Source organism: Triticum urartu, chromosome 3 (genome assembly GCF_003073215.2).
Source record: "Triticum urartu cultivar G1812 chromosome 3, Tu2.1, whole genome shotgun sequence".
Classification (NCBI taxonomy): domain Eukaryota; kingdom Viridiplantae; phylum Streptophyta; class Magnoliopsida; order Poales; family Poaceae; genus Triticum; species Triticum urartu.
Genome location: NC_053024.1, coordinates 606105635 through 606129509, shown reverse-complemented (window position 1 = coordinate 606129509; position 23875 = coordinate 606105635). Strand labels below are relative to the sequence as shown.

Here is a 23875-nt window from a genome sequence, read left to right as displayed (position 1 = left end):
AGCCAGTTTTGCACACGCAGAATACTCAGGTTAAACTTGACGAGCCTAGCATATGCAGATATGGCCTCAGAACACTGAGACCAAAAGGTCGAGCGTGAATCATATAGTAGATATGATCAACATAGTGATGTTCACCATTGAAAACTACTCCATTTCACGTGATGATCGGTTATGGTTTAGTTGATTTGGATCACGTGATCACTTAGAAGATTAGAGGGATGTCTTTCTAAGTGGGAGTTCTTAAGTAATATGATTAATTGAACTTAAATTTATCATGAACTTAGTACCTGATAGTATCTTGCTTGTTTATGTTTTATTGTAGATAGATGGCCCGTGCCGTTGTTCCGTTGAATTTTAATGCGTTCCTTGAGAAAGCAAAGTTGAAAGATGATGGTAGCAATTATACGGACTGGGTCCGTAACTTGAGGATTATCCTCATTGCTGCACATAAGAATTACGTCCTGGAAGCACCGCTGGGTGCCAGGCCTGCTGCTGATGCAACTGACGATGTTAAGAACGTCTGGCAGAGCAAAGCTGATGACTACTCGATAGTTCAATGTGCCATGCTTTACGGCTTAGAACCGGGTCTTCAACGACGTTTTGAACGTCATTGAGCATATGAGATGTTCTAGGAGTTGAAGCTAATATTTCAAGCAAATGCCCGGATTGAGAGATATGAAGTCTCCAATAAGTTCTATAGCTGCAAGATGGAGGAGAACAGTTCTGTCAGTGAGCATATACTCAAAATATCTGGGTATAATAATCACTTGATTCAACTGGGAGTTAATCTTCCAGATGATTGCGTCATTGACAGAATTCTCCAATCACTTCCACCTAGCTAGATGAGCTTCGCGATGAACTATAATATGCAAGGGATGGATAAGACAATTCCTGAGCTCTTCGCAATGCTAAAAGCTGCGGAGGTAGAAATCAAGAAGGAGCATCAAGTGTTGATGGTCAGCAAGACCACTAGTTTCAAGAAAAAGGGCAAGGGGAAGAAGAAGGGGAACTTCAAGAAGAACAGCAAGCAAGTTGCTGCTCAGGAGAAGAAACCCAAGTCTGGACCTAAGCCTGAAACTGAGTGTTTCTACTGCAAGCGGACTGGTCACTGGAAGCGGAACTGCCCCAAGTATTTGGCGGATAAGAAGGATGGCAAGGTGAACAAAGGTATATGTGATATACATGTTATTGATGTGTACCTTACTAGAGCTCGCAGTAGCACCTGGGTATTTGATACTGGTTCTGTTGCTAATATTTGCAACTTGAAACAGGGACTATGGATTAAGCGAACACTGGCGAAGGACGAGGTGACGATGCATGTGGGAAATGGTTCCAAAGTCGATGTGATCGCGGTCGGCACGCTACCTCTACATCTACCATCGGGATTAGTATTAGACCTAAATAATTGTTATTTGGTGCCAGCGTTGAGCATGAACATTATATCTGGATCTTGTTTGATGCGAGACGGTTATTCATTTAAATCGGAGAATAATGGTTGTTCTATTTATATGAGTAATATCTTTTATGGTCATGCACCCTTGAAGAGTGGTCTATTTTTGATGAATCTCGATAGTAGTGATACACATATTCATAATGTTGAAGCCAAAAGATGCAGAGTTGATAATGATAGTGCAACTTATTTGTGGCACTGCCGTTTAGGTCATATCGGTGTAAAGCGCATGAAGAAACTCCATACTGATGGACTTTTGGAACCACTTGATTATGAATCACTTGGTACTTGCGAACCGTGCCTCATGGGCAAGATGACTAAAACGCTATTCTCCGGTACTATGGAAAGAGCAACAGATTTGTTGGAAATCATACATACAGATGTATGTGGTCCAATGAATGTTGAAGCTCGTGGCGGATATCGTTATTTTCTCACCTTCACAGATGATTTAAGCAGATATGGGTATATCTACTTAATGAAACATAAGTTTGAAACATTTGAAAAGTTCAAAGAATTTCAGAGTGAAGTTGAAAATCATCGTAACAAGAAAATAAAGTTTCTACGATCTGATCGTGGAGGAGAATATTTGAGTTACGAGTTTGGTTTACATTTGAAACAATGCGGAATAGTTTCGCAACTCACGCCACCCGGAACACCACAGCGTAATGGTGTGTCCGAACGTCGTAATCGTACTTTAGTTGATATGGTGCGATCTATGATGTCTCTTACAGATTTACCGCTATCGTTTTGGGGTTATGCTTTAGAGACGACCGCATTCATGTTAAATAGGGCACCATCAAAATCCGTTGAGACGACGCCTTATGAACTATGGTTTGGCAAGAAACCAAAGTTGTCGTTTCTGAAAGTTTGGGGCTGCGATGCTTATGTGAAAAAGCTTCAACCTGATAAGCTCGAACCTAAATCAGAGAAATGTGTCTTCATAGGATACCCGAAGGAGATTGTTGGGTACACCTTCTATCACAGATCCGAAGGCAAGACATTTGTTGCAAAGAATGGATCCTTTATAGAGAAGGAGTTTCTCTCGAAAGAAGTGAGTGGGAGGAAAGTAGAACTTGATGAGGTAACTGTACCTGCTCCCTTATTGGAAAGTAGTACATCACAGAAACCGGTTTCTGTGACACCTACACCAATTAGTGAGGAAGCTAATAATGATGATCATGAAACTTCAGAACAAGTTACTACTGAACCTCCTAGATCAACCAGAGTAAGATCCGCACCAGAGTGGTACGGTAATCCTGTTCTGGAAGTCATGCTACTAGATCATGATGAACCTACGAACTATGAAGAAGCAATGGTGAGCCTAGATTCCGCAAAATGGCTTGAAGCCATGAAATCTGAGATGGGATCCATGTATGAGAACAAAGTGTGGACTTTGGTTGACTTGCCCAATGACCGGCAAGCAATTGAAAATAAATGGATCTTCAAGAAGAAGACTGACGCTGACGGTAATGTTTCTGTCTACAAAGCTCGACTTGTCGCAAACGGTTTTCGACAAGTTCAAGGAATTGACTACGATGAGACCTTCTCACCCGTAGCGATGCTTAAGTCTGTCCGAATCATGTTAGCAATTGCCGCATTTTATGATTATGAAATTTGGCAGATGGATGTCAAAACTGCATTCCTGAATGGATTTCTGGAAGAAGAGTTGTATATGATGCAGCCGGAAGGTTTTGTCGATCCAAAAGGAGCTAACAAAGTGTGCAAGCTCCAGCGATCCATTTATGGACTGGTGCAAGCATCTCGGAGTTGGAATAAACGCTTTGATAGTGTGATCAAAGCATTTGGTTTTGTACAGACTTTTGGAGAAGCCTGTATTTACAAGAAAGTGAGTGGGAGCTCTATAGCATTTCTGATATTATATGTGGATGACATATTGCTAAACGGAAAATGATATAGAATTTCTGGATAGCATAAAGGGATACTTGAATAAGAGTTTTTCAATGAAAGACCTCGGTGAAGCTGCTTACATATTGGGCATTAAGATCTATAGAGATAGATCAAGACGCTTAATTGGACTTTCACAAAGCACATACCTTGACAAAGTTTTGAAGAAGTTCAAAATGGATCAAGCAAAGAAAGGATTCTTGCCTGTGTTACAAGGTGTGAAGTTGAGTAAGACTCAATGCCCAACCACTGCAGAAGATAGAGAGAAAATGAAAGATGTTCCCTATGCTTCAGCCATAGGCTCTATCATGTATGCAATGTTGTGTACCAGACCTGATGTGTGCCTTGCTATAAGTGGTACCAAAGTAATCCAGGAGTGGATCACTGGACAGCGGTCAAGAACATCCTGAAATACTTGAAAAGGACTAAGGATATGTTTCTCGTATATGGAGGTGACAAAGAGCTCATCGTAAATGGTTACGTTGATGCAAGCTTTGACACTGATCCGGACGATTCTAAATCGCAAACCGGATACATATTTACATTAAACGGTGGAGCTGTCAGTTGGTGCAGTTCTAAACAAAGCGTCGTGGCGGGATCTACATGTGAAGCGGAGTACATAGCTGCTTCGGAAGCAGCAAACGAAGGAGTCTGGATGAAGGAGTTCATATCCGATCTAGGTGTCATACCTAGTGCATCGGGTCCAATGAAAATCTTTTGTGACAATACTGGTGCAATTGCCTTGGCAAAGTAATCCAGATTTCACAAGAGAACCAAGCACATCAAGAGACGCTTCAATTCCATCCGGGATCTAGTCCAGGTGGGAGACATAGAGATTTGCAAGATACATACGGATCTGAATGTAGTAGACCCATTGACTAAGCCTCTTCCACGAGCAAAACATGATTAGCACCAAGGCTCCAAGGGTGTTAGAATCATTACTGTGTAATCTAGATTATTGACTCTAGTTCAAGTGGGAGACTGAAGGAAATATGCCCTAGAGGCAATGATAAATGTTTATTATTCATGCTAGAATTGTATTAACCGGAAACGTAATACTTGTGTGAATACATAGACAAACAAAGTGCCACTAGTATGCCTCTACTTGACTAGCTCGTTAATCGAAGAAAGATGGTTATGTTTCCTAACCATAGACATGAGTTGTCATTTGATTAACGGGATCACATCATTAGGAGAATGATGTGATTGACATGACCCATTCCATTAGCTTAGCACCCGATCGTTTAGTATGTTGCTATTGCTTTCTTCATGACTTATACATGTTCCTATGACTATGAGATTATGCAACTCCCGTTTACCGGAGGAACACTTTGTGTGCTACCAAACGTCACAACGTAACTGGGTGATTATAAAGGTGCTCTACAGGTGTCTCCAAAGGTACATGTTGGGTTGGCGTATTTCGAGATTAGGATTTGTCGCTCCGATTGTCGGAGAGGTATCTCTGGGCCCTCTCGGTATACACATCACTTAAGCCTTGCAAGCAATGCAACTAATAAGTTAGTTGCAAGATGATGTATTACGGAACGAGTAAAGAGACTTGCCGGTAACGAGATTGAACTAGGTATTGAGATACCGACGATCGAATCTCGGGCAAGTAACATACCGATGACAAAGGGAACAACGTATGTTGTTATGCGGTCTGACCGATAAAGATCTTCGTAGAATATGTAGGAGCCAATATGAGCATCCAGGTTCCGCTATTGGTTATTGACCGGAGAGTGTCTCGGTCATGTCTACATAGTTCTCGAACCCGTAGGGTCCGCATGCTTAACATTCGATGACGTTTATTATGAGTTTATATTATATATTTTGATGTACCGAAGGTTGTTCGGAGTCCCGGATGTGATCACGGACTTGATGAGGAGTCTCGAAATGGTCGAGACATAAGGATCGATATATTGGACGACTATATTTGGACACCGGAAAGGTTCCGGGTAAGATTGGGACAATACCGGATCACCGGGAGGTTATCGGAACCCCCCGGGAGGTTATCGGAACCCCCCGGGAGGTATATGGGCCTTAGTGGAAAGGAGGGGAAAGGAGCAAGGGAGGGGGCGCCCCCCCAAGCCCAATCTGAATTGGGAGGGCCCCCCCTTTCCTTCCTCCCTCCTTCCTCTTCCTTCCCTCTCCTACTCCTAATAGGAAAAAGGGGAGTCCTACTCCCGGTGGGAGTTGGACTCCCCCCTTGGGCGCGCCACCCTCCTTGGTCGGCCCCCTCCTCCACTCCTTTATATACGAGGGCAGGGGCACCCTAGAGACACAACAATTGATGATTGATCTCTTAGCCATGTGCGGTGCCCCCTCCACCATAATCCTCGATAATATTGTAGCGGAGCTTAGGCGAAGCCCTGCGACGGTAGAACATCAAGATCGTCACCACGCCGTCGTGCTGACGGAACTCATCCCCGACACTTTGCTGGATCGGAGTCCGGGGATCGTCATCGAGCTGAACGTGTGCAAAAACTCGGAGGTGTCGTAGTTTCGGTGCTTGATCGGTCGGGCCGTGAAGACGTACGACTAGATCAACCGCGTTGTTATAACGCTTCTGCTTCCGGTCTACGAGGGTACGTAGACAACACTCTCCTCTCTCATTGCTGTGCATCACCATGATCTTGCGTGTGCGTAGGAATTTTTTTAAAATTACTATGTTCCCCAACAGACGGAGGCGATGCCGGGCGTGGAGGCGGTGATGAAGACCGCTCAAGCCGCTCGAGGGAGGCCGCCGGTGACGCGGGCCGCGCAGGAGTAGCCGTGACTGACGCCGGCCCAGGTACGGAGGCCGTCGCTGGCGTCGGTCCGGTTGCAAGGGCAGGCGTGGTTTCGGAGACGGGGTCGAAAGCGGGAGGCGGCGCATGCACATGCACCGGCTGATCGACGTGCATCACAGGAGATGCATCGGGAAGTAGTTCCAGGCGAGCACCACGTCCAATTCCTGCACCATGATTAGGTAACAACACAGGCGAATATACAACATCTTCAAATTGGCCAAACATAATAGGAGATGAATGCATAGATGGAGGTGTGGTGGGTTGCTGCGGCATGGCTGAAAAGGGGAAGACGTTCTCATCAAACACAACATCACGAGATATGTCGACACGATTTGTTGGCACATGAAGGCACTTGTAGCCTTTATGGAGAGAACTATATCCCAAGAACACACATTTCTTCGACCAAAACTCAAGCTTTCTATGATTATATGGACGAAGATGGGGCCAACAGGCACACCCGAACACCTTAAAAAGGTATAGTCAAGAGTTTCATGTAAAAGAAGCTCAATAGGAGTTTTCATATTAAGGACACGCGCAGGTAATCTGTTAATAAGAAAACACGTTGTAGCAAAGGCATCACTCCAAAAGCGAAGAGGTACAGAGGCGTGAGCCAGGAGTGTGAGTCCGGTCTCAACTACATGTCGATGCTTGCGCTCAACAGCGCCATTTTTGCTGATGTGTGTGAGGACATGATTGTGACGCCCCGAGACCGATGTGCCAGGTGTCGTCCAGTTATTCGCTATTGTTGCCTTGTCATTGCTTGCGTGTCATGCATTGCATATCATGTCATCATGTGCATTTCATTTGCATACATGTTCGTCTCATGCATCCAAGCATTTTCCCCGTTGTCCGTTTTGCAATCCGGCGCTCCGTTCTCCTCCGGTGGTCTTTTCTACCTTTCTTTTCTGTGTGGGGATTAAACATTTCCGGATTGGACCGAGACTTGCCAAGCGGCCTTGGTTTACTACCGGTAGACCGCCTGTCAAGTTTCGTACCATTTGGACTTCGTTTGATGCTCCAACGGTTAACCGAGGGACCGAAAAGGCCTCATGTGTGTTGCAGCCCAACACCCTTCCAAAGTGGCCCAAAACTCACCTAAACCCCTTCCATCATCTCGGTCGTTCGATCACGATCGCGTGGCAAAAAACCGCACCTCATTTGGACTCTCCTAGCTCCCTCTACCTATAAATATGTGCTCCCCTCCCGAAATTCGCGGATGAACCCTAGCGTCTTCCTCCTCGCGCCACCGGACATGTCCGTCCCGCCGCTAGACGTGTCCGCCGCCGCTGCCACATCACTCCGACCAATGGGAGCCTGCCACGTCATCTCGGAGACCGCTCCCGGCCAACCAGAGCGCGCCACATCAACCCGCGCCGCGTCCTTCTCTCTCCTCCCCACCGCCGCGGCCCGCCAGGCCCATCGCGGGCCCGCGGGACCCAACTGCCGCCGCCCCGCGCCTGTCATCCCCGCCGCCATGCCCGAGGCGCTGCCTCCGTGTCGGGGCGCCACGCCGCCGTGCACCTCCCACCGGCGACCGACCCGTCACCTCGTCGCCGGGCGTCGCCCCGCCGCGCCGGCCTCCGCCTCCAACGCCGCCGTCCGCCATCGCCACCGGCGAGCCTCTCCAGCAAGGCCGGCCGCCCTCGTTCCCAGCGCCGCCGGAGCCAACCGCGCCGCCTTCCGACGAACGCTGCGCCGCCCCGCTCCTCTCCGGCGCCCCCAAGCTCCTCCGGCCGCCGTCCCCGTCGTCTCCGGCGAGATCCGCCGTCCTCGTCATCCACGTCAACCGGGACCAGATCCACCACACCCTCCATCCAAACGCCGCGTCCACATCCCGGATATCCTCATCCCGCGTTGACTTTTTCGCGGAGGTATAATTTCACTAAGTCCCCGAAATGCCCAGATTCATATGGCCATGTTCATCGTGCCGTAACTTTGCATCCGTAGCTCCGATTCATGCATATAGCATATCAAAATGTTCGTCTCAGAGAGTACATCATTTCATCTCATTCCATCATTTTCATTTGAGTTCATCTTGATGCCCAAAATGCTGTTGGAAGAGTGCTATTTAAGATAATTGTCAGATCTGCTGCTCCAAATAGCTATTTGTCATTTTTGCCATGATTAACGTGTGCATGATATGCCCCTGGGCTCTTCATGAGTTTTGTTATATGCTTTGCCATCTTTCCAGAGGTGCAACCCATGTATTTTTGTGATGTGTGTGGTGACTAGCACAAGCTTGCAAAGTGGAGCATTCGTTAATGCCGATTTCAGGGACTTAGCAAATCCACTAAGTCCTTGATCTGTTTATCTCAATATGCCATATGTTCTTATTGTTTCCTAGTGATCCGTGCCTCTTTTGAGAATTATCAGTAAGGATGTTTTGTTAATCTTGTAGTGCTCTATCCATCCATGTCTTTGTTTGCAATTATGGAGCACCCTAGCTTGAGTCAATCGAGCTCTACTTTTGCTATTTTGTGAATCTGGGCAGAGTGTCTACTTGTTAGCGATTTTGCCGAGGATGTTGTAGTTGATCCGTGCATGCTATGTTATTGTTCTTGCCATGTATAGCTTTTATAATGTGTATTCTTGATGGGTGTATGCTTAGATTGTCATGCCTTGCTCTGTAGTAAGTGCATCGAGCTCGTAAACATGCCTACTTGATATCTGTTTCAGCATGCTCCAGTTTTCACTAAGTCTGAGAACTGATTATGTTTTTGCCATGTTCACATGTTTGCAATGGTATTTTATGATCCCTTTTGGCTCAAGGTCACTAAGGGACTTTTGTTAAGCTCTTTGAGTAGCTCCATGCCATGCTTTACTTTGCCATGTTCAGGCCCTGTAGCATATAGTTTTCATGCTCCAAAGTGTGCTACCTGATCTGAAATTCCAGACAAGTGTTAATTTCACTAAATCTAAAATCTGTTTACCAAATGCATTTTTGCCATGCTTGTTTGAACCTGTTAATGGATGAATTGGCCGTAGCTCAGTGTTCCTCTTTTGTCAAGAATCATGAATAGATCCCTGCCATGTGTTTTGTTGCCATGCTTGAGTGCTGTAGCATGTTCATCTTGTTGCATTTAGATGGCTACTTGCTGTATATCGCAGACCGGTGTCATATTTGAATTGCTTGCAATTTCCAAACCGTAACTCCGATTCCGGCGTTCTTTATATCGTTTTCAAGCGATTTCATCTCACCTTTCCAGTGGCACACTTGGATTTCCATGTTGAGGCCAGGTTCATTCATCTCTTGTCAAATCTCGCATATGCATCGCATACCGCATCCCGCATATCATATCATGTTCATGTGTTGGCTGTTTACTATGTTGTGTGCTTCTTTCCGGTGTTTGCTTCTTTGGGTTGGTTCTGGTAACGTCGCGTTTGTGAGGACCCGTTCGTCTACGTCCGTTTGTCTTCTTCATGGACTCGTTCTTCTTCCTTGCGGGATTTCAGGCAAGATGATCATACCCTCGAAATCACTTCTATCTTTGCTTGCTAGTTGCTCGCTCTTTTGCTATGCCTATGTTGCGATACCTACCACTTGCTTATCATGCCTCCCATATTGTTGAACCAAGCCTCTAACCCACCTTGTCCTAGCAAACCGTTGATTGGCTATGTTATCGCTTTGCTCAGCCCCTCTTATAGCGTTGTTAGTTGCAGGTGAAGATTGAAGTTTGTTCCTTGTTGGAACATGGAGATCGTTCCTTGTTGGAACATTGTTTACTTGTTGGGATATCACAATATATCTTATTTAATTAATGCATCTATATACTTGGTTAAGGGTGGAAGGCTCGGCCTTATGCCTGGTGTTTTGTTCCACTCTTGCCGCCCTAGTTTCCGTCATATCGGTGTTATGTTCCCAGATTTTGCGTTCCTTACGCGGTTGGGTTATAATGGGAACCCCTTGACAGTTCGCCTTGAATAAAACTCCTCCAGCAAGGCCCAACCTTGGTTTTACCATTTGCCACCTAGCCTTTTTCCCTTGGGAGTCGCGCATCCCGAGGGCCATCTTTATTTCAAACCCCCGGGCCAGTGCTTGTCTAAGTGTTGGTCCAACCCAGAGCACCGTTCGGGGCCGTCCCTTGGCAACTTGGGTTACGTTGGCTCCCGTACGCTTAGCTTATCTGGTGTGCCCTGAGAACGAGATATGTGCAGCTCCTATCGGGATTTGTCGGCACAACGGGTGGTCTTGTTGGACTTGTTTTACCATTGTTGAGGATGTCTTGTAGAACCGGGATACCGAGTCTGATTGGAATGTCTCGAGAGGAGGTCTATTCCTTCGTTGACCGTGAGAGCTTGTCATGGGCTAAGTTGGGACACCCCTGCAGGGATTTGAACTTTCGAAAGCCGTGCCCGCGGTTATGGGCAGATGGGAATTTGTTAACGTCCGGTTGTAGAAAACCTGAAGTTGACCTTAATTAAAATATATCAACCGCGTGTGTTACTGTGATGGTCTCTTTCCGGCGGAGTCCGGGAAGTGAACACGGTGTTGGAGTTATGCTTGACGTAGGTTGTTTTAGGATCACTTCTTGATCATACTTTTATCGACCGTGCTTTGCCTTCTCTTCTCGCTCTCATTTGCGTATGTTAGCCACCATATATGCTAGTCGCTTGCTGCAGCTCCACCTCATACCTTTACCTTACCCATAAGCTTAAATAGTCTTGATCGCGAGGGTGCGAGATTGTTGAGTCCCCGTGACTCATAGATACTTCCAAAACCAGCTTGCAGGTGCCGATGAGACCATGCAGGTGACGCAACCAAGCTCAGGAGGAGCTCAATGAAGATCTTGTCCTTTGTGTTGTTCCGTTCTAGTTGATCAGTAGTGGAGCCCGGTTGGGGTCGATCGGGGACCTTTGTCGCTCTTGGGGTTCTTCTTTTATTTTGGTTCCGTAGTCGGACCTTGATTGTATTTGGATGATGTAATGCTTTATTCATGTATTGTGTGAAGTGGCGATTGTAAGCCAACTATGTATCTCTTTCCCTTATGTATTACATGGGTTGTGTGAAGATTACCTCACTTGCGACATTGCTTTCAATGCGGTTATGCCTCTAAGTCGTGCTTCGACACGTGGGAGATATAGCCGCATCGAGGGCGTTACAATGATAAACAATGAGAGATCCCAAGCTTATTAAAGAAAGTGTCGAGGTTGCGATATTTGCCCCCTAATCGGACTGAACATGAATAATTTTATGCTGGAGAAGACGTTCAACATGCACTTGAAATTGAATGAATATATCAAACACATCAGATTTGCGCTTAAGAAGATAAAGCCAGGTAAAGCGACTATAAGGGTAATAAAGCTAACATAGTAGTTGTGACCACTAACAGATGTTTGTGCGGGACCCCACACATCAGAAAACACAAGTTCAAGAGGACTCGTTACTTCCCGAGTAGAGGAAACAAATGATAGCTGATGACTCTTGCCTTGTTGACAGGCATCACACACGGACATGTCCTTATTTCTAGACTCGACAGGCAGCTCATGGCGGTGAAGTATATGGCGAACTATGGGAGTGGCAGGATGACCAAGGAGAGAGTGCCACTGAGACAGCGACACACGGACACCGCTGAAGACACACGGGGCGGATGGATCCTCCAAGCGGTATAAGCCATGGCTCAGGCGACCACTAAGCAGAATTTCTCGGGTGGCTCGGTCCTTAACAAAAAGATCAAACGGATGAAATTCACATAGGACATTATTATCAAGAGTGAGCTTTGGAATAGATAACAGATTAAGAGTCGCCGAAGGGACTCGTAAAATATTACGAAGATGAAGCTGCCTAGATGGATGACTAGTTAAGAGAGATGCTTGGCCAATGTGAGAGATGGACATATATACCTACACCGTTGGCGGTGTGAACCTTGTTGTAGTCATAGTAGGGCTGGTGAGTGGATAGCTTGGCGAGCTCGTTCGTCATATGATTCGTGGCGCCGGTGTCCATATACCACGCGGGATCAATCGGGTACGGCGGCGCAGAACCTTGGTCAACGCGTGTGTCTTTGCCCTTGGCGTCAACATGAGCAGCAGGAGGGTCAAAATCCGCCATGGCAAATTGGCGCTCATTACCTTTGCCATCATTACCGATGCCCGGGAAGCTCCGCTGAAAGCGTTTGTGGCACTTGGAGGCGATGTGCCTTTCACAACCGCAAAGCTGGCACCGCACTGGGCCCCCATCTAGGGTCGGCGCAGGGGGGTTGGCAACCCGGGCAAGGAGACGCAGGCGGGCTCTGGCCGTGCAATGCCCAAAAGGTTGTCGGCTGGTCGGCGATGGTGGTGACGGAGCAGCGAGCCTCGACGCGTTGCTCGGTGAAGACAAGCGGGAGAAAAGCTCGTGCGGAGGGAGTGGCGGCTTGGCGTTGTGGATGGCCTCGGCAAGATTTTTGTACTCGGCGTCGAGGCCTTTGATGACGTAGCCGGCGAACTCCTCATCACTCAGCGGTCGACCAATAGAGGTCAGTGTGTCCGCCAAGACCTTGATTTTGTTGAAGTAGGTTGTGGCAGAGGAGTCCAGTTTCTTGATGCCATCAAGCTTGCTGCGAAGAGCCATCGAGTGGGCCGTGGAGGTCTGGGCAAAAGCATGCTCCAGAGTCATCCATGCATCCAAGGAGGAGGCAGCAAAGAGATAAAGGCCAGCGACCCCGTCTCCCAGGGAGCCCTAGATGGCGGAGAGGATTGCCTGGTCTTGCTGCACCCACACACGGTGCGCCGGGTTGATGGCCGGGCCGTGGACAGTGGGGATAACCTGCGGCGGACACGGCAAGGAACCATTGACATAGCCAAGGAGGGAGCGGATGCGGAGTAGCGGTAGAACCTTGGCGCGCCAAAACAGGTAGTTGTCCGGCGTGAGGCGGATGGTGATCAGGTTGTCAAAGTGAAACGGCCCGGAGGGCATGACAGCGTCGGTGGCAGGGGCAGCGGACGCTGCAGTGGCGGCAGGTGCCACACCCACGAGCGGGGCATCGGAGGCCCCCGAGGCTACCGCCAGGATGGCGAGTGTCGGGGACGAACCAACAAAGGCCGCGGGTGGCGCCATCATCGCGGCGGTGGAGATCGCCACCGTCGATGTCGCGGGAGATGGCGAGATCGGAGCCGAGAACATCGAGCCGACGGTGGTGGTGCCGAAGAATTGGGGCCTCGGCGAAGCATCGACGTGATCGGGGAGGTTGAGGAGGGCGGCAAGCGTCGCGGGGATGAGGTGGAGTAGGACCTAGGGTTAGGTTGATACCATGTAAAACAAAGGATTTGTGGGAACTGGCTCAACCCTCTATGGGGTGGCCTATCACACACACATATATATAAGGTTATACAATGTACAGGTTACACAGTTGGGCTACGTTACAAAGTCTAACAAAATTGCATCTTGATATGGTGTTGACGCACCGAGGTTCTAACTAATATGGTTATTTGACGTGCAGAAACAAGAAGATAGAACTCCCCAAGTGTAAGGGCATGCACTGTCATTAACATTTAACAAGACAATCTCATCTTATGCCATGCATGCCATTTAGAGCAAATAAAAATGTATCATGCAACAGATTATCTCTTAGTGTTATGCCTGACAATTAATGTTTTCAACTCCTAAACTTTTATAGGATGAGTTGGAAGAGCAAGAAATGAGAATATAAAGGCTTATTGCTAAGAGATGATATCTTAGCAAGGAAGATGACACAATTCTTTCTATTGCATGCACTTATATCAATATCATCTCTTAGCTCTATATTTTTGAATTTAGTACTTTCGTAATATACTGTCCGCTTTTTTTCATCAATTCGAACTTTTGAAGCAACTAGCGGCAATATGAATTCAGTATATAGTATTCGAGCCGAGAAGTCTTGAGTCGAAGACCTGCCAACGCAGTATCCTGAACGAACCTAACTAGGCCCCCCGTCGGCTAAGCCCGCGCAACACGCCCGGAAAGGCGATCGATATAAAACGGCGTGCGCGGCCAGGCCATGGAGCGTGCGAGGCGAGCGAGGGATCCATCCATCGCCCGAGGCGCGAACTCCACCCAGCGCGCAACTTTTAACTTCCCCTGCCCACACGAGCTCCAGCCGAGCCGCGAAACGCACGACTGCTCTCCTCTCCTCGCGCGAACCGAATCCCCCACCTCGCCCCCCACGTTCTCCGGGCGCAGTTGCTCGCTCGCGTGGGCGCGCGCGCGGCGGGCGGCGGGCGGCGACGCACGGACGGAGGCTTGCGGCGAGGGCAAAGCAGCTAGCGAGGCGTCGACCCGCGTCCGATTGATTCCCGGGCCGATCGATCAGGCTCCTATATTCTTAGCCCGCGCCTCGGCCGGCCGGCCATGGCAGTGGCGGCGGCGGCAGCGTCGGCGTCCTCCGTCGGCCCCGACCCGTCCTCGTCGTCCGTGGCGCACCGGCGCCGCCTCACCGACGTCGAGCGGCCGGACGACGGCGACGGCTGCGTCAGGCACCGCGGGGTCCGGGCGTTGTTCTCCGTCCGGAGGAGCTACGGCAAGAGGGCGTCGTCCGTGGTCGACCAGGCGTGGGTGCGCAACGCGGTGGCGTCGCTGCTGGGCCTCCTCGTCCTCGTCGGGCTCCTCGGCTCGCACCGGGCCGTCGGCGGCGGCGGCGGCGGCGACGGCGACGGCGGGAGGCTGCTGCGGAGGGTGGACGGGGAGGCGCTGGGCTGGCGGGAGGAGAACCTGACGGCCCTCGCCCGCCGGTCGCCCGACACGCCGGTAAGTGCTGCGCCTCGCCGCTGCCCGCGCGGCTTATTGTTACCGCCAAGTTCGCTGCAGAAAAAACAAGCTAAAAACCAGAGCACACATGTGTATGCACCGCATGCACTAGTATAGACTATAGTAGCACTTTTGGTTTTGTTAAAACGGGAAAGCTGGGACGAATTCCGTTTGGGAGCGCGCCGCGCCGTGCATGCATGGGGCCAAAAACGGGTGGGAAATCGTCGCCGAACGGCGGAGCCAGAGGCGTGCCGGGCCCTCGTCTCCGTCTCCGTGCGTGCGCGTGCACGCAAGAGAGGAGAAGAGGATTTGAGAAGTTTCTTGGCGGGCGTTCAGCCGTTCACAGCCATCAGCTCAGGCCGTAGCAGTAGCCTGGTTGTATTCCTGCCGTAGAATCAAAACGAGCGAGTAGATAGACGAGTAGTACGTACAAAATACCCTTCAGAGGTTCCAGGGGCAGCGTCCCCGTCGGCGTCGGCGTCTCTGTCGACGGATGAATACCGAGCGCCCCTTCTTTTCGTTTCGTCTGTGTGCGGCCGTATACCGGTATTCTCATCCACATCGCTGTTTCTTCCTTTTTCCTGTGTATTCATGATTCGTTTGGTGGTCACCCCGTTGGAAAATTCAACTCGATCCGGGGAGTGGTTCCCGGTGGTTTAAGGCCATGGGTAATGTCGATGCTCAAGTTGAGGTTCCCAGAACCGGGATTCGCTCGCTTGCAACGACACTTGTAGAAACATACTGTCAATTTCTACTGTCGCCGAGATCGGAAATAAGTGTCGTGGCTTTACTTCAAATTAACCACGGCACTTATTTCCGATCCGAGAGGGTGGTGTAAAGCAGTTTAAAAAAAAGGGCCATGGAGATTAAAGATAGAAATGACCAGCAGAGGCGCCGAGTTCTGCAAATGAACATAACACTGGAGGTTCCTAGGGTTGCTTACTCTACAAAACCTCTACATAAGCTTCTAGGAAAAGAGAACGGGAGTGCTGCATTCTCTCCGGTCTACAAAGAGAAAATATAAAAGAAAAAGGAGAAAAAGAAGTGGGAGTCTCACATCAATCAATCCTATCCCCACGAAGTGCTACAATAGTGCTTCTGTGACTGGAAACACTCGCACAAAAGAGTTCCCCGCTGATTGGACAGTATGCAGCGTGGCTCGCTGCCTGTGTTACACGCTGATTAAAGCGTCCTTGTACCTGAAAATGATGTAGCAGAATGGGTGTTAGTCAGATACCGATGTTCATTCTCTAGAAAAAAGATAATGATGTTCCCAGCTGCGATCTGGACCGTCTAGTTTTGTTTAGCTAGCTTTTGTTGTTCATGCATGAAAAGCAAATACTTGTTCAAATGATATGATCAGCTAGCTCTGTAGTACTGAAGTTCACTGAGAACACAAACAGATTCCCAATATATGGACGATGCCGGCTAGCGAGGGTTACAGCAAATGCATCGAACGCCCGAGAAACCACCACAGTAAGTCCCCACTTCCACATCCAACAATTTGAACTAACGACCTTCAACCTTTCAAGTTAATACTACCCTGAAATGAGCGTGTAAACTTGACCAAAATCGCGATGCTTTTTTTCCAGGAACAAACAATGCAACAGCTGGTTATATAATGGTTGATGCCAATGGTGGACTGAACCAGATGAGAATGGGAGTGAGTGCACGTTCATGTTTTTCTTCTAGAAAGACTAAATTTAGAGTCTGAAGATGCCTCAGTTCACATACATTCGTTTGAAATCATCCTCGCAGATAAGCGATATGGTTGCAGTTGCTAAGCTCATGAATGCGACACTAGTAATCCCTACACTGGATCACAGATCATTTTGGACCGATCCAAGGTACTTCTCTTCATAACAATAACAAGGATCCTATCAAACTATTCCGATGACTGATGTTTTTGGTTTTGGCATGCAGTGATTTCGAAGATATATTTGATGTGGAGCATTTCAAGAAAACTCTAGAGAATGATATTGTGATTGTGGACTCCTTGCCACCAGCTTACAGAAGGTCGAAACTCTATATGAGGGCACCATCTTCCTGGTCCAGGGTATGAACAAACTACTCCAGGAACTACTCAAGCTGACATTGTAGTTGCTTAGAAATAAGGACAGTTCTATAGCTGAACGATGATGGACTTCTAATTCCTTTTTGCAGGCTTCTTACTACAGAGCTTTCACGAGGACACTAAAGAAGGTCAAAGTTGTTAAATTCACACATACAGATTCACGAATTGTCAACAACGGTCTTGCTCCTCATATCCAACAACTCCGCTGCCGAACGAATTACGAGGCACTAAAATACAAGAAAGAAATTGAAGATCTAGGTAATACTCTAGTTGATAGACTGAGGAATGGGTCCAACCATTATATCGCACTTCATTTAAGGTGACCGCAACTGCACATGTTTAATAAATCTAATATAATTTCGCTGCAGAGGAATATGTAGCTCAGTAATATATTTGTTTTCCTTATCAACTGACAGATATGAGAAGGACATGCTCTCATTTACTGGCTGCAGCCATAATCTAACACGTCAGGAGGCAGAGGAGCTGAGAGAAATGAGACTCAAGGTGCGGCACTGGAAAGAAAAGGAAATTAACAGCAAGGAGAGGCGACTTCAAGGAGGCTGCCCTATGACTCCTCGTGAAGCAGCTCTTTTTCTTAAAGCTATGGGCTATCCTTCCACGACAAATATCTACATTGTAGCAGGTGAAATATATGGTGGGCATAGCATGGACGAATTAAAGGCCGCATATCCAAATGTCTACACACATTATAGTCTAGCAACAGTAGATGAATTAGAGCCCCTCAAGCCGTACCAAAACAGATTAGCTGCAGTGGACTACAATGTAGCCCTCCACAGTGATGTTTTTGTGTATACATATGACGGAAATATGGCCAAAGCAGTACAGGGTCATAGAAGATTTGAAGGATTCCGGACAACCATTAACCCTGACAGGTACATTCATGGGAATGCTGTTTTAAGTTATTAGTACATCTCAACTCTAAGTGCTAATTCTTTAACTGTTCACAGGCAGAAGCTTGTGGAGCTCATTGACAAGCTTGATGAGGGTACAATTACTTGGAATGACTTTCAAAGCAAAGTGAAAACACATCATGAAAACAGACTTGGAGGTCCATATCAGAGGTTGTCTGGTCACAGTCCCAGGCAAGAGGAGCATTTTTATGCAAATCCTCTCCCAGGGTGCTTGTGCAAAAAAACACAAAGGATTTAGCGACGTGGACTTACTCTAAAGAGGTGGGGACTGGGGATATTTCAGCCCTCTTCGCTGCATGTGAGATGTGAAATGGAAATAGGTAGACATCTCTTAGGATGATTGAGATAAACCAAATAGTGCAACTCCTAGTAATCTGACAGCAACATACCACAGATTATTTTCCAGACTATGTATGCAATACTCGTTCTTGCATATGGAGGTGGCAAAGAGAGGTTCACTAATTGTCCTCCGAGAAGTGCATTTTCAACAAATTGGTTATTCAAGTGTAGCGATGGATTGGAAGACAAAGAGATTTCGAGTAGTTTCAGAGGACATATGTACAACAGAGGATAGGATTAGCAAGACAAAAGACTTCCGATACATGTTTGTACTTCGTTTATACTGTGAATGTACAGTCTTTGCTCTCTTTTTTAAAATTTTGTATTCATTTAGGAAGTATCGACTTTATTCAGGATAGATTTGTGTATATGCAATATTTATCAGCTACAGACCAAGTTGTAACCGGCAAGTGATGAATAATAATAAGAAAATAACCTTGTTCATTTGATGTATTCTTTCCTTTAGCTGCTATTGAAATGATTGAATTCTGTTGTAGCATTTTTTGTCTGTCATCAGATATATTGCAGGTACTTCCTCGCATTAAACTTCTATATTCCTCTGTGGCTTGCTGTGTGGCATATCAGTTATGCTTAGTGGATAGGCATTAAACAAAAAAATGTAAAAAAGAGGTGGCTTTAACAGTAGCATATAAGGTATCACTATGTATTTGATATACTCCCTCCGTTCACTTTTATAAGTCATTTCAGACAACCGAAAATAGGCTGCTTTGCATGTTGTCTGAAATGTCTTCCAAGGACTTATAAAAGTGAACAGAGGGAGTACAATAAAAAAAATCATCAGGCAATATAAGTCTTTCTTCACGGGCACATTTTCCTACTGAAGTTTAAATTTGTTATGATAGAAATTGGATGATAAAATAATATCTGATGAACTGGTAGACAAAGGTACCTGTCAACTTTTGTGGTAAAATAGTATCCCTGTTCACTTCTGCTGCACCACTCATGAATCACGCTCGCAAAATAAATTTCTGCCTCCTTCATCAGAAATGATTTACTAGCTCACCAATCACCACATAGAAGGCACATATACTTGCTCCTTCAAGTTCTGGGTAGCACTTTCAGTGGGGAACCCTCGCACGGCACCAATAGTCCACTGTGAAATGATACCAGCAGCAACAGCAAATCTTAGCTCCCTTTCCAATGTATCCTGGTCCTCATACATCTCAGGACAAGTTGTCAACTTCCTAATAGCAGCAGCAACAATAGCATCACCAGAACCTGTCCGGTCAGTTGTGGTTGGAGTTATGAGTGCATCCTCCGTTCCAACCACACAGCCATGAAACTTGGGTGTGTAGTAGTGGATCCGAAGTGTTCCATAGGTCACCAGCAAGAGTTTTATTCCGTCATGCCAAATCGGAGCAATTTCTTCAGGGGTATAGTGGTAGTACTGTGGCCAGTTCCTTGTTAGATGGAACCCATCCAAATAATACTGAGGCGGGGTGGCTCGCTTATATTCGTAATACTTGTGATCGAGGAGGAACTCCAACTCATCCCTTGACACCTCTATGATATCAGCCTCCTTCCATGCCCTATTTATGAACTCTTTTGTCTCATCCCTTGACCTCCACAAAGGCAATGGCAAATTGAGGTCAAAGAATATTTTGCTTCCAAATTTCTTGGACAGCGCAATGGCTCTGAAGAGTGTGTCGTGCATTGACGGCGTCAGCAGTACTTCTGAATTGAAATGCAACATTCTGGCCTGTGCAATTATCACATATTAGATCTGAAATTCATTCTGTGTTTATAACAATAAATGGTATATAATGTAGCTTCTCGACCACTCATAAAGTCACTTGCTAGGATAAAAGTAAACTTAACAACACAAAAAACATACTCTAATTTTATTTTTTTACATTTTAGCAAGGGCATGAATCTGAGCAATGCAATTGAATAGTTAGAGCAGCATGGAAGATGTTTCTGCTACGATGATAGGGGAAACATTGCTTAAAAGGGGATCCAGACAGATTAATTTTTCTTTCCTAAAGTGGAGTGCAATAGACAAAATATAAGAGTGCCACTTCACTTCAGCTTCCTTGCATTTGATTGCTACCCAATAAAGACTATTCCCAGCAATCATACTCCTGTGGTCAAGAAGCCTAGAGTCCTTACAGACTGCAACGCAAATATTTGCTTGCTTAGTCAGAAAGGCATGATATTGGCACAATCAAATGATTAATCAATTTCTTCCCACGACCTATCTTTGATTTTGGACTTATAAACAAATCTCCCAAAATATATCTAAATTAGCAGCAAGCCAAATGCACTTGAGATATGGTATTTAATGGGCTTTTGCTCTTATCAGAATGCTTTTCTCGCTTATCACTTAAGCAGTTAAGCTGCAGCAGTACCATCAAATGGAGCGTCAGTTGGATATTTTAGCAGGAATTGATTGAAGATAACCCAAAAAACAAAACGAGCAGTCCATGCTACGTGGTTTGACAAAAATGATTCTAGTTTTGTGTATAATCAAGAGTTGTTTCAATGCAATGCAACAATGCACATTGGCAACCATCGACATAGAGGCATAGCTTGCCCATAAATGTCAGCTCGCCCATGGAGATTCAAACTAATCTTTTACCACAAGATCACGCACTCACCTCTTTCAACACATCTGCATTGATCTCGTCCTTCTGGAGCGAGTCCTCGGCAGAGCTCTTCACCGTCTCGGCCACCAGACTTGTCCCGCCATTGCCGTCCTCGCTGTCCCTGAACCCCACCTTCATCCGGGCGATGGCCGTGGACGCGGCACCGTCAAACCTGATGGCGCGCGTCTGCACCCGCTCGCGGTTCATGCGGTACACAAGCTCGTGGCCGAAGTCGTCGTCGCCGACCTTGCCGAGCACCGCGGCGCGGCCGCCGAGCCGGGTGAGCGCGATGGCCACGTTGCTGGAGGCGCTCCCGGGCGAGCGCGCGAACTCGGGCGGCTCCCACTGCAGGTGCAGCCACGTGGAGTACTGGTCCGGGTGCATCTGCTGGTCCGACACCCGCACCGTCGGCACGAACTCCCACCGCGGCGCCCCGAAGCAGCACACCAACGGCGGCCACTCGTACGGCAAATCCGCCCCGTCGTCGCCGTTGTCCTCCTCGCGGGCCGGACTCCGAGGCTCCTCCGCCTGGGCATCCTCCTCCCCCTGCTGCTGCTTGGCCTCCTGCTTCGGGGACTTCTTGGTCCGGCGGGTCTTCGGCTTCACAGCCGGCTCCTCCTCGCCCTCCGAGTCGGAGTCCTGTCCCGCCTTCTTGGTCTTGCGCCTCGTCGCCTTCGCCTTGGGCGGCGACGAGCCCGGCTCCGACGCCTTCTTCCGCCCGCGGCGTGGGGTGGGTTTAGGAGGGGGCTCCGGCGCCGCGGCGCCGTTGGGCGAGCAGCGGAGGAGGCGGGTCCGGAGGAGGCTGGGGTGTAGGGGGCCGAGAGGACGATGGGGCTTGGGGGCTAGAGGTTGCAGGAGGAGGAACGGGGAGGCGGCGGCCATGGCCATTGCCCCTCTCTTCTTCGCGGAATGCGCCGCTGGTGAGCGGTAGCAGGAAGGGGGAGAAGCGAGCGTTCGACTCTATCCAGTGAGACCCGGTAAGGGTTTAGCGACCGTTAACATCGTTAGGTTGCTCCTTAACGGGCGAAGTGGATCTGACCAGTTGTCTAGAGCCTAGAGCATCTACAGCCGCGGCCTGTAAATCCGGGCCCTCAAACGCTGGTACCAACTGGACATTTCTCAAATCAAATTATCCACGTCCATGTATCTAATATCCGGTATCTCATATCCATATTAAGCATGCAACGCAGATAAAAACAACGTAAATCATCACACAAACATAGAATCGGAGATAGAAATGCACATTCCGATCACAAAAAGATCACCAATGGATATTCAAAAGATCGTATTTCACATAAACGACGGACAAGTTTAAACTTCTTTTTTATATATAAAAAAGAGATCATCTCTCCGATTTCCATTACTAGAAATCACCAAGTCTTACAAGAGAACCAAAAGAAAGGAACCTACTCTTCTAAATCGCGCATCTTCAGCTCAGTGCAGAAGAAAAAGGGAAGGAGCCATCCCCCCTCCAAACGTTTCCTACAGCAATCCAAAGAAAGTACCAGAGGGGAGGCCCGTGGGGAGCACAACCCACCAGGGCACGCCCAAGAGGGTTGTGCCCCCCCCCCCATGTAGCCCCCCTGCACTTCCTCTTCGCCCTATAAATTCTCAAATCTTCTAGAAACCCTAGCAGAGTCGACGAAACACAATTCCAGCCTCTGCAAGTTTCAGAACCACGAGATCCAATCTAACACCATCACGAAGGGGTTCATCATCCTCATTGGTGCCTTTCCGATGATGAGTGATTAGTCCACCATAGACCTAAGGGTCCATAGGGAGTAGCTAGATGGCTTCCTCTCTCTTTTGATTCTTAACACAATGGTTTCTTGGAGATCTATTTGATATAACTCTTTTTGTGATGTGTTTGGAGATCTATTTTCTTGTCCTATGTTATCTCATTTATCTCTCTCTACATACTCCACTAACATCTACTCTTTTGGAAGCCATGTTTCTCTCATTATACCTAGCACATGGGTTCAATCGAGCTCCTTTTGGTATGCAATATATAGGCCCATTCATCTTTGTATACCATATATATGAGCTTTCTCGCGAGTCGCAACACATGCCTCCTATTTTGTTGTACTTTCTACCATCACAACATGGGTTGCCTATAACGCCCACGATGCGGCTATAGCTCCCACGTGTCGAGGCACGATTTAGAGACATAACCGCATTGAAAGCAATGTCGCAAGTCAGGCAATCATTACAACATCCCATGTAATACATAATAAAAGGGGGAGATAACATAGTTGGCTTACACTCGCCACGTCACATCAGAGTACATAAATAACATCCATCAAGCAAACACTCATGGCCCGACTACGGCGCCAAAATGGAAAAGAACCCAACATGCGACAAGGCCCTGAATCGAACCCCAACTAGGCACCACTACTGATCATCGGGAAAGGAAACATAGTAACGCTGAGAGTCCTCGTCGAACTCCCACTTGAGCTCGTACTCGTCACCTGGAGCGGAATCACCTGGACCTGCATCTGGAATTATAGTATTTGTGAGCCACAAGGACTCAGCAATCTCGCACCCTCGCGATCAAAACTATTTAAGCTTATAGGAAGTATAAGGCAAGTATATGTGGAGCTGCAGCAAGCGACTAGCATATGTGGTGGCTAACTTATCCGCAAAAGAGAGCGAGAAGAGGAGGCAAGGCGCGAGTGAGAAACTAGAGGAACATCCTGCGCAAGCATAACTCCAACACCGTGTCCACCTCCCGGACTCCGCCGAGAAGAGGCCATCACGGTAACACACTCAGTTGATTCATTTTAATTAATTAAGGTTTAAGTTATCTACAACCGGACGTTAACAAATTCCCATCTGCCCATAACCGCGGGCACGACTTTCGAAAGTTCAATCCCTGCAGGGGAGTCCCAACTTAGCCCATGACAAGCTCTCACGGTCAACGAAGGAAAAGACCTCCTCCCAAGACGTTCCGATCAGACTCGGTATCTCGGTAACTCAAGACACTCCGACAGGTTAAAACAAGACCAGCAACACCGCCCGAATGTGCCGACAAATCCCGATAGGAGCTGCACATATCTCTTTCTCAGGGCACACTCAGATT

General features: G+C 47.7%; 2 protein-coding genes across 3 annotated transcripts; one reads left to right on the top strand and one right to left on the bottom strand.

Annotated features, from left to right (window-relative positions):
- Positions 1–14084: 14084 nt before the first annotated feature.
- Positions 14085–18634, top strand: LOC125545304 (O-fucosyltransferase 19-like). Its single transcript, XM_048709204.1, has 8 exons — positions 14085–14845; positions 16249–16321; positions 16438–16508; positions 16604–16692; positions 16769–16901; positions 17009–17238; positions 17336–17812; positions 17888–18634. Exons 1-8 carry the CDS (start codon positions 14450–14452, stop codon positions 18087–18089), a joined length of 1671 nt encoding a protein of 556 aa, XP_048565161.1. The 5' UTR covers positions 14085–14449; the 3' UTR covers positions 18090–18634.
- LOC125545305 (fructokinase-like 1, chloroplastic) lies at positions 15689–21773 on the bottom strand. 2 transcript variants are annotated; one of them, XM_048709205.1, is made up of 3 exons: positions 20809–21773; positions 19101–19910; positions 15689–16044 (listed from the first exon to the last, which is right to left on the bottom strand). In XM_048709205.1, the coding sequence occupies exons 1-2, from the start codon at positions 21682–21684 to the stop codon at positions 19218–19220; spliced, it is 1569 nt and encodes a 522-aa protein (XP_048565162.1). In that variant the 5' UTR covers positions 21685–21773; the 3' UTR covers positions 15689–16044; positions 19101–19217. The 2 variants fall into 2 exon arrangements, with proteins under 2 accessions (XP_048565162.1, XP_048565163.1); XM_048709206.1 differs by lacking the exon at positions 15689–16044 and adding an exon at positions 18625–18759.
- Positions 21774–23875: the final 2102 nt, after the last annotated feature.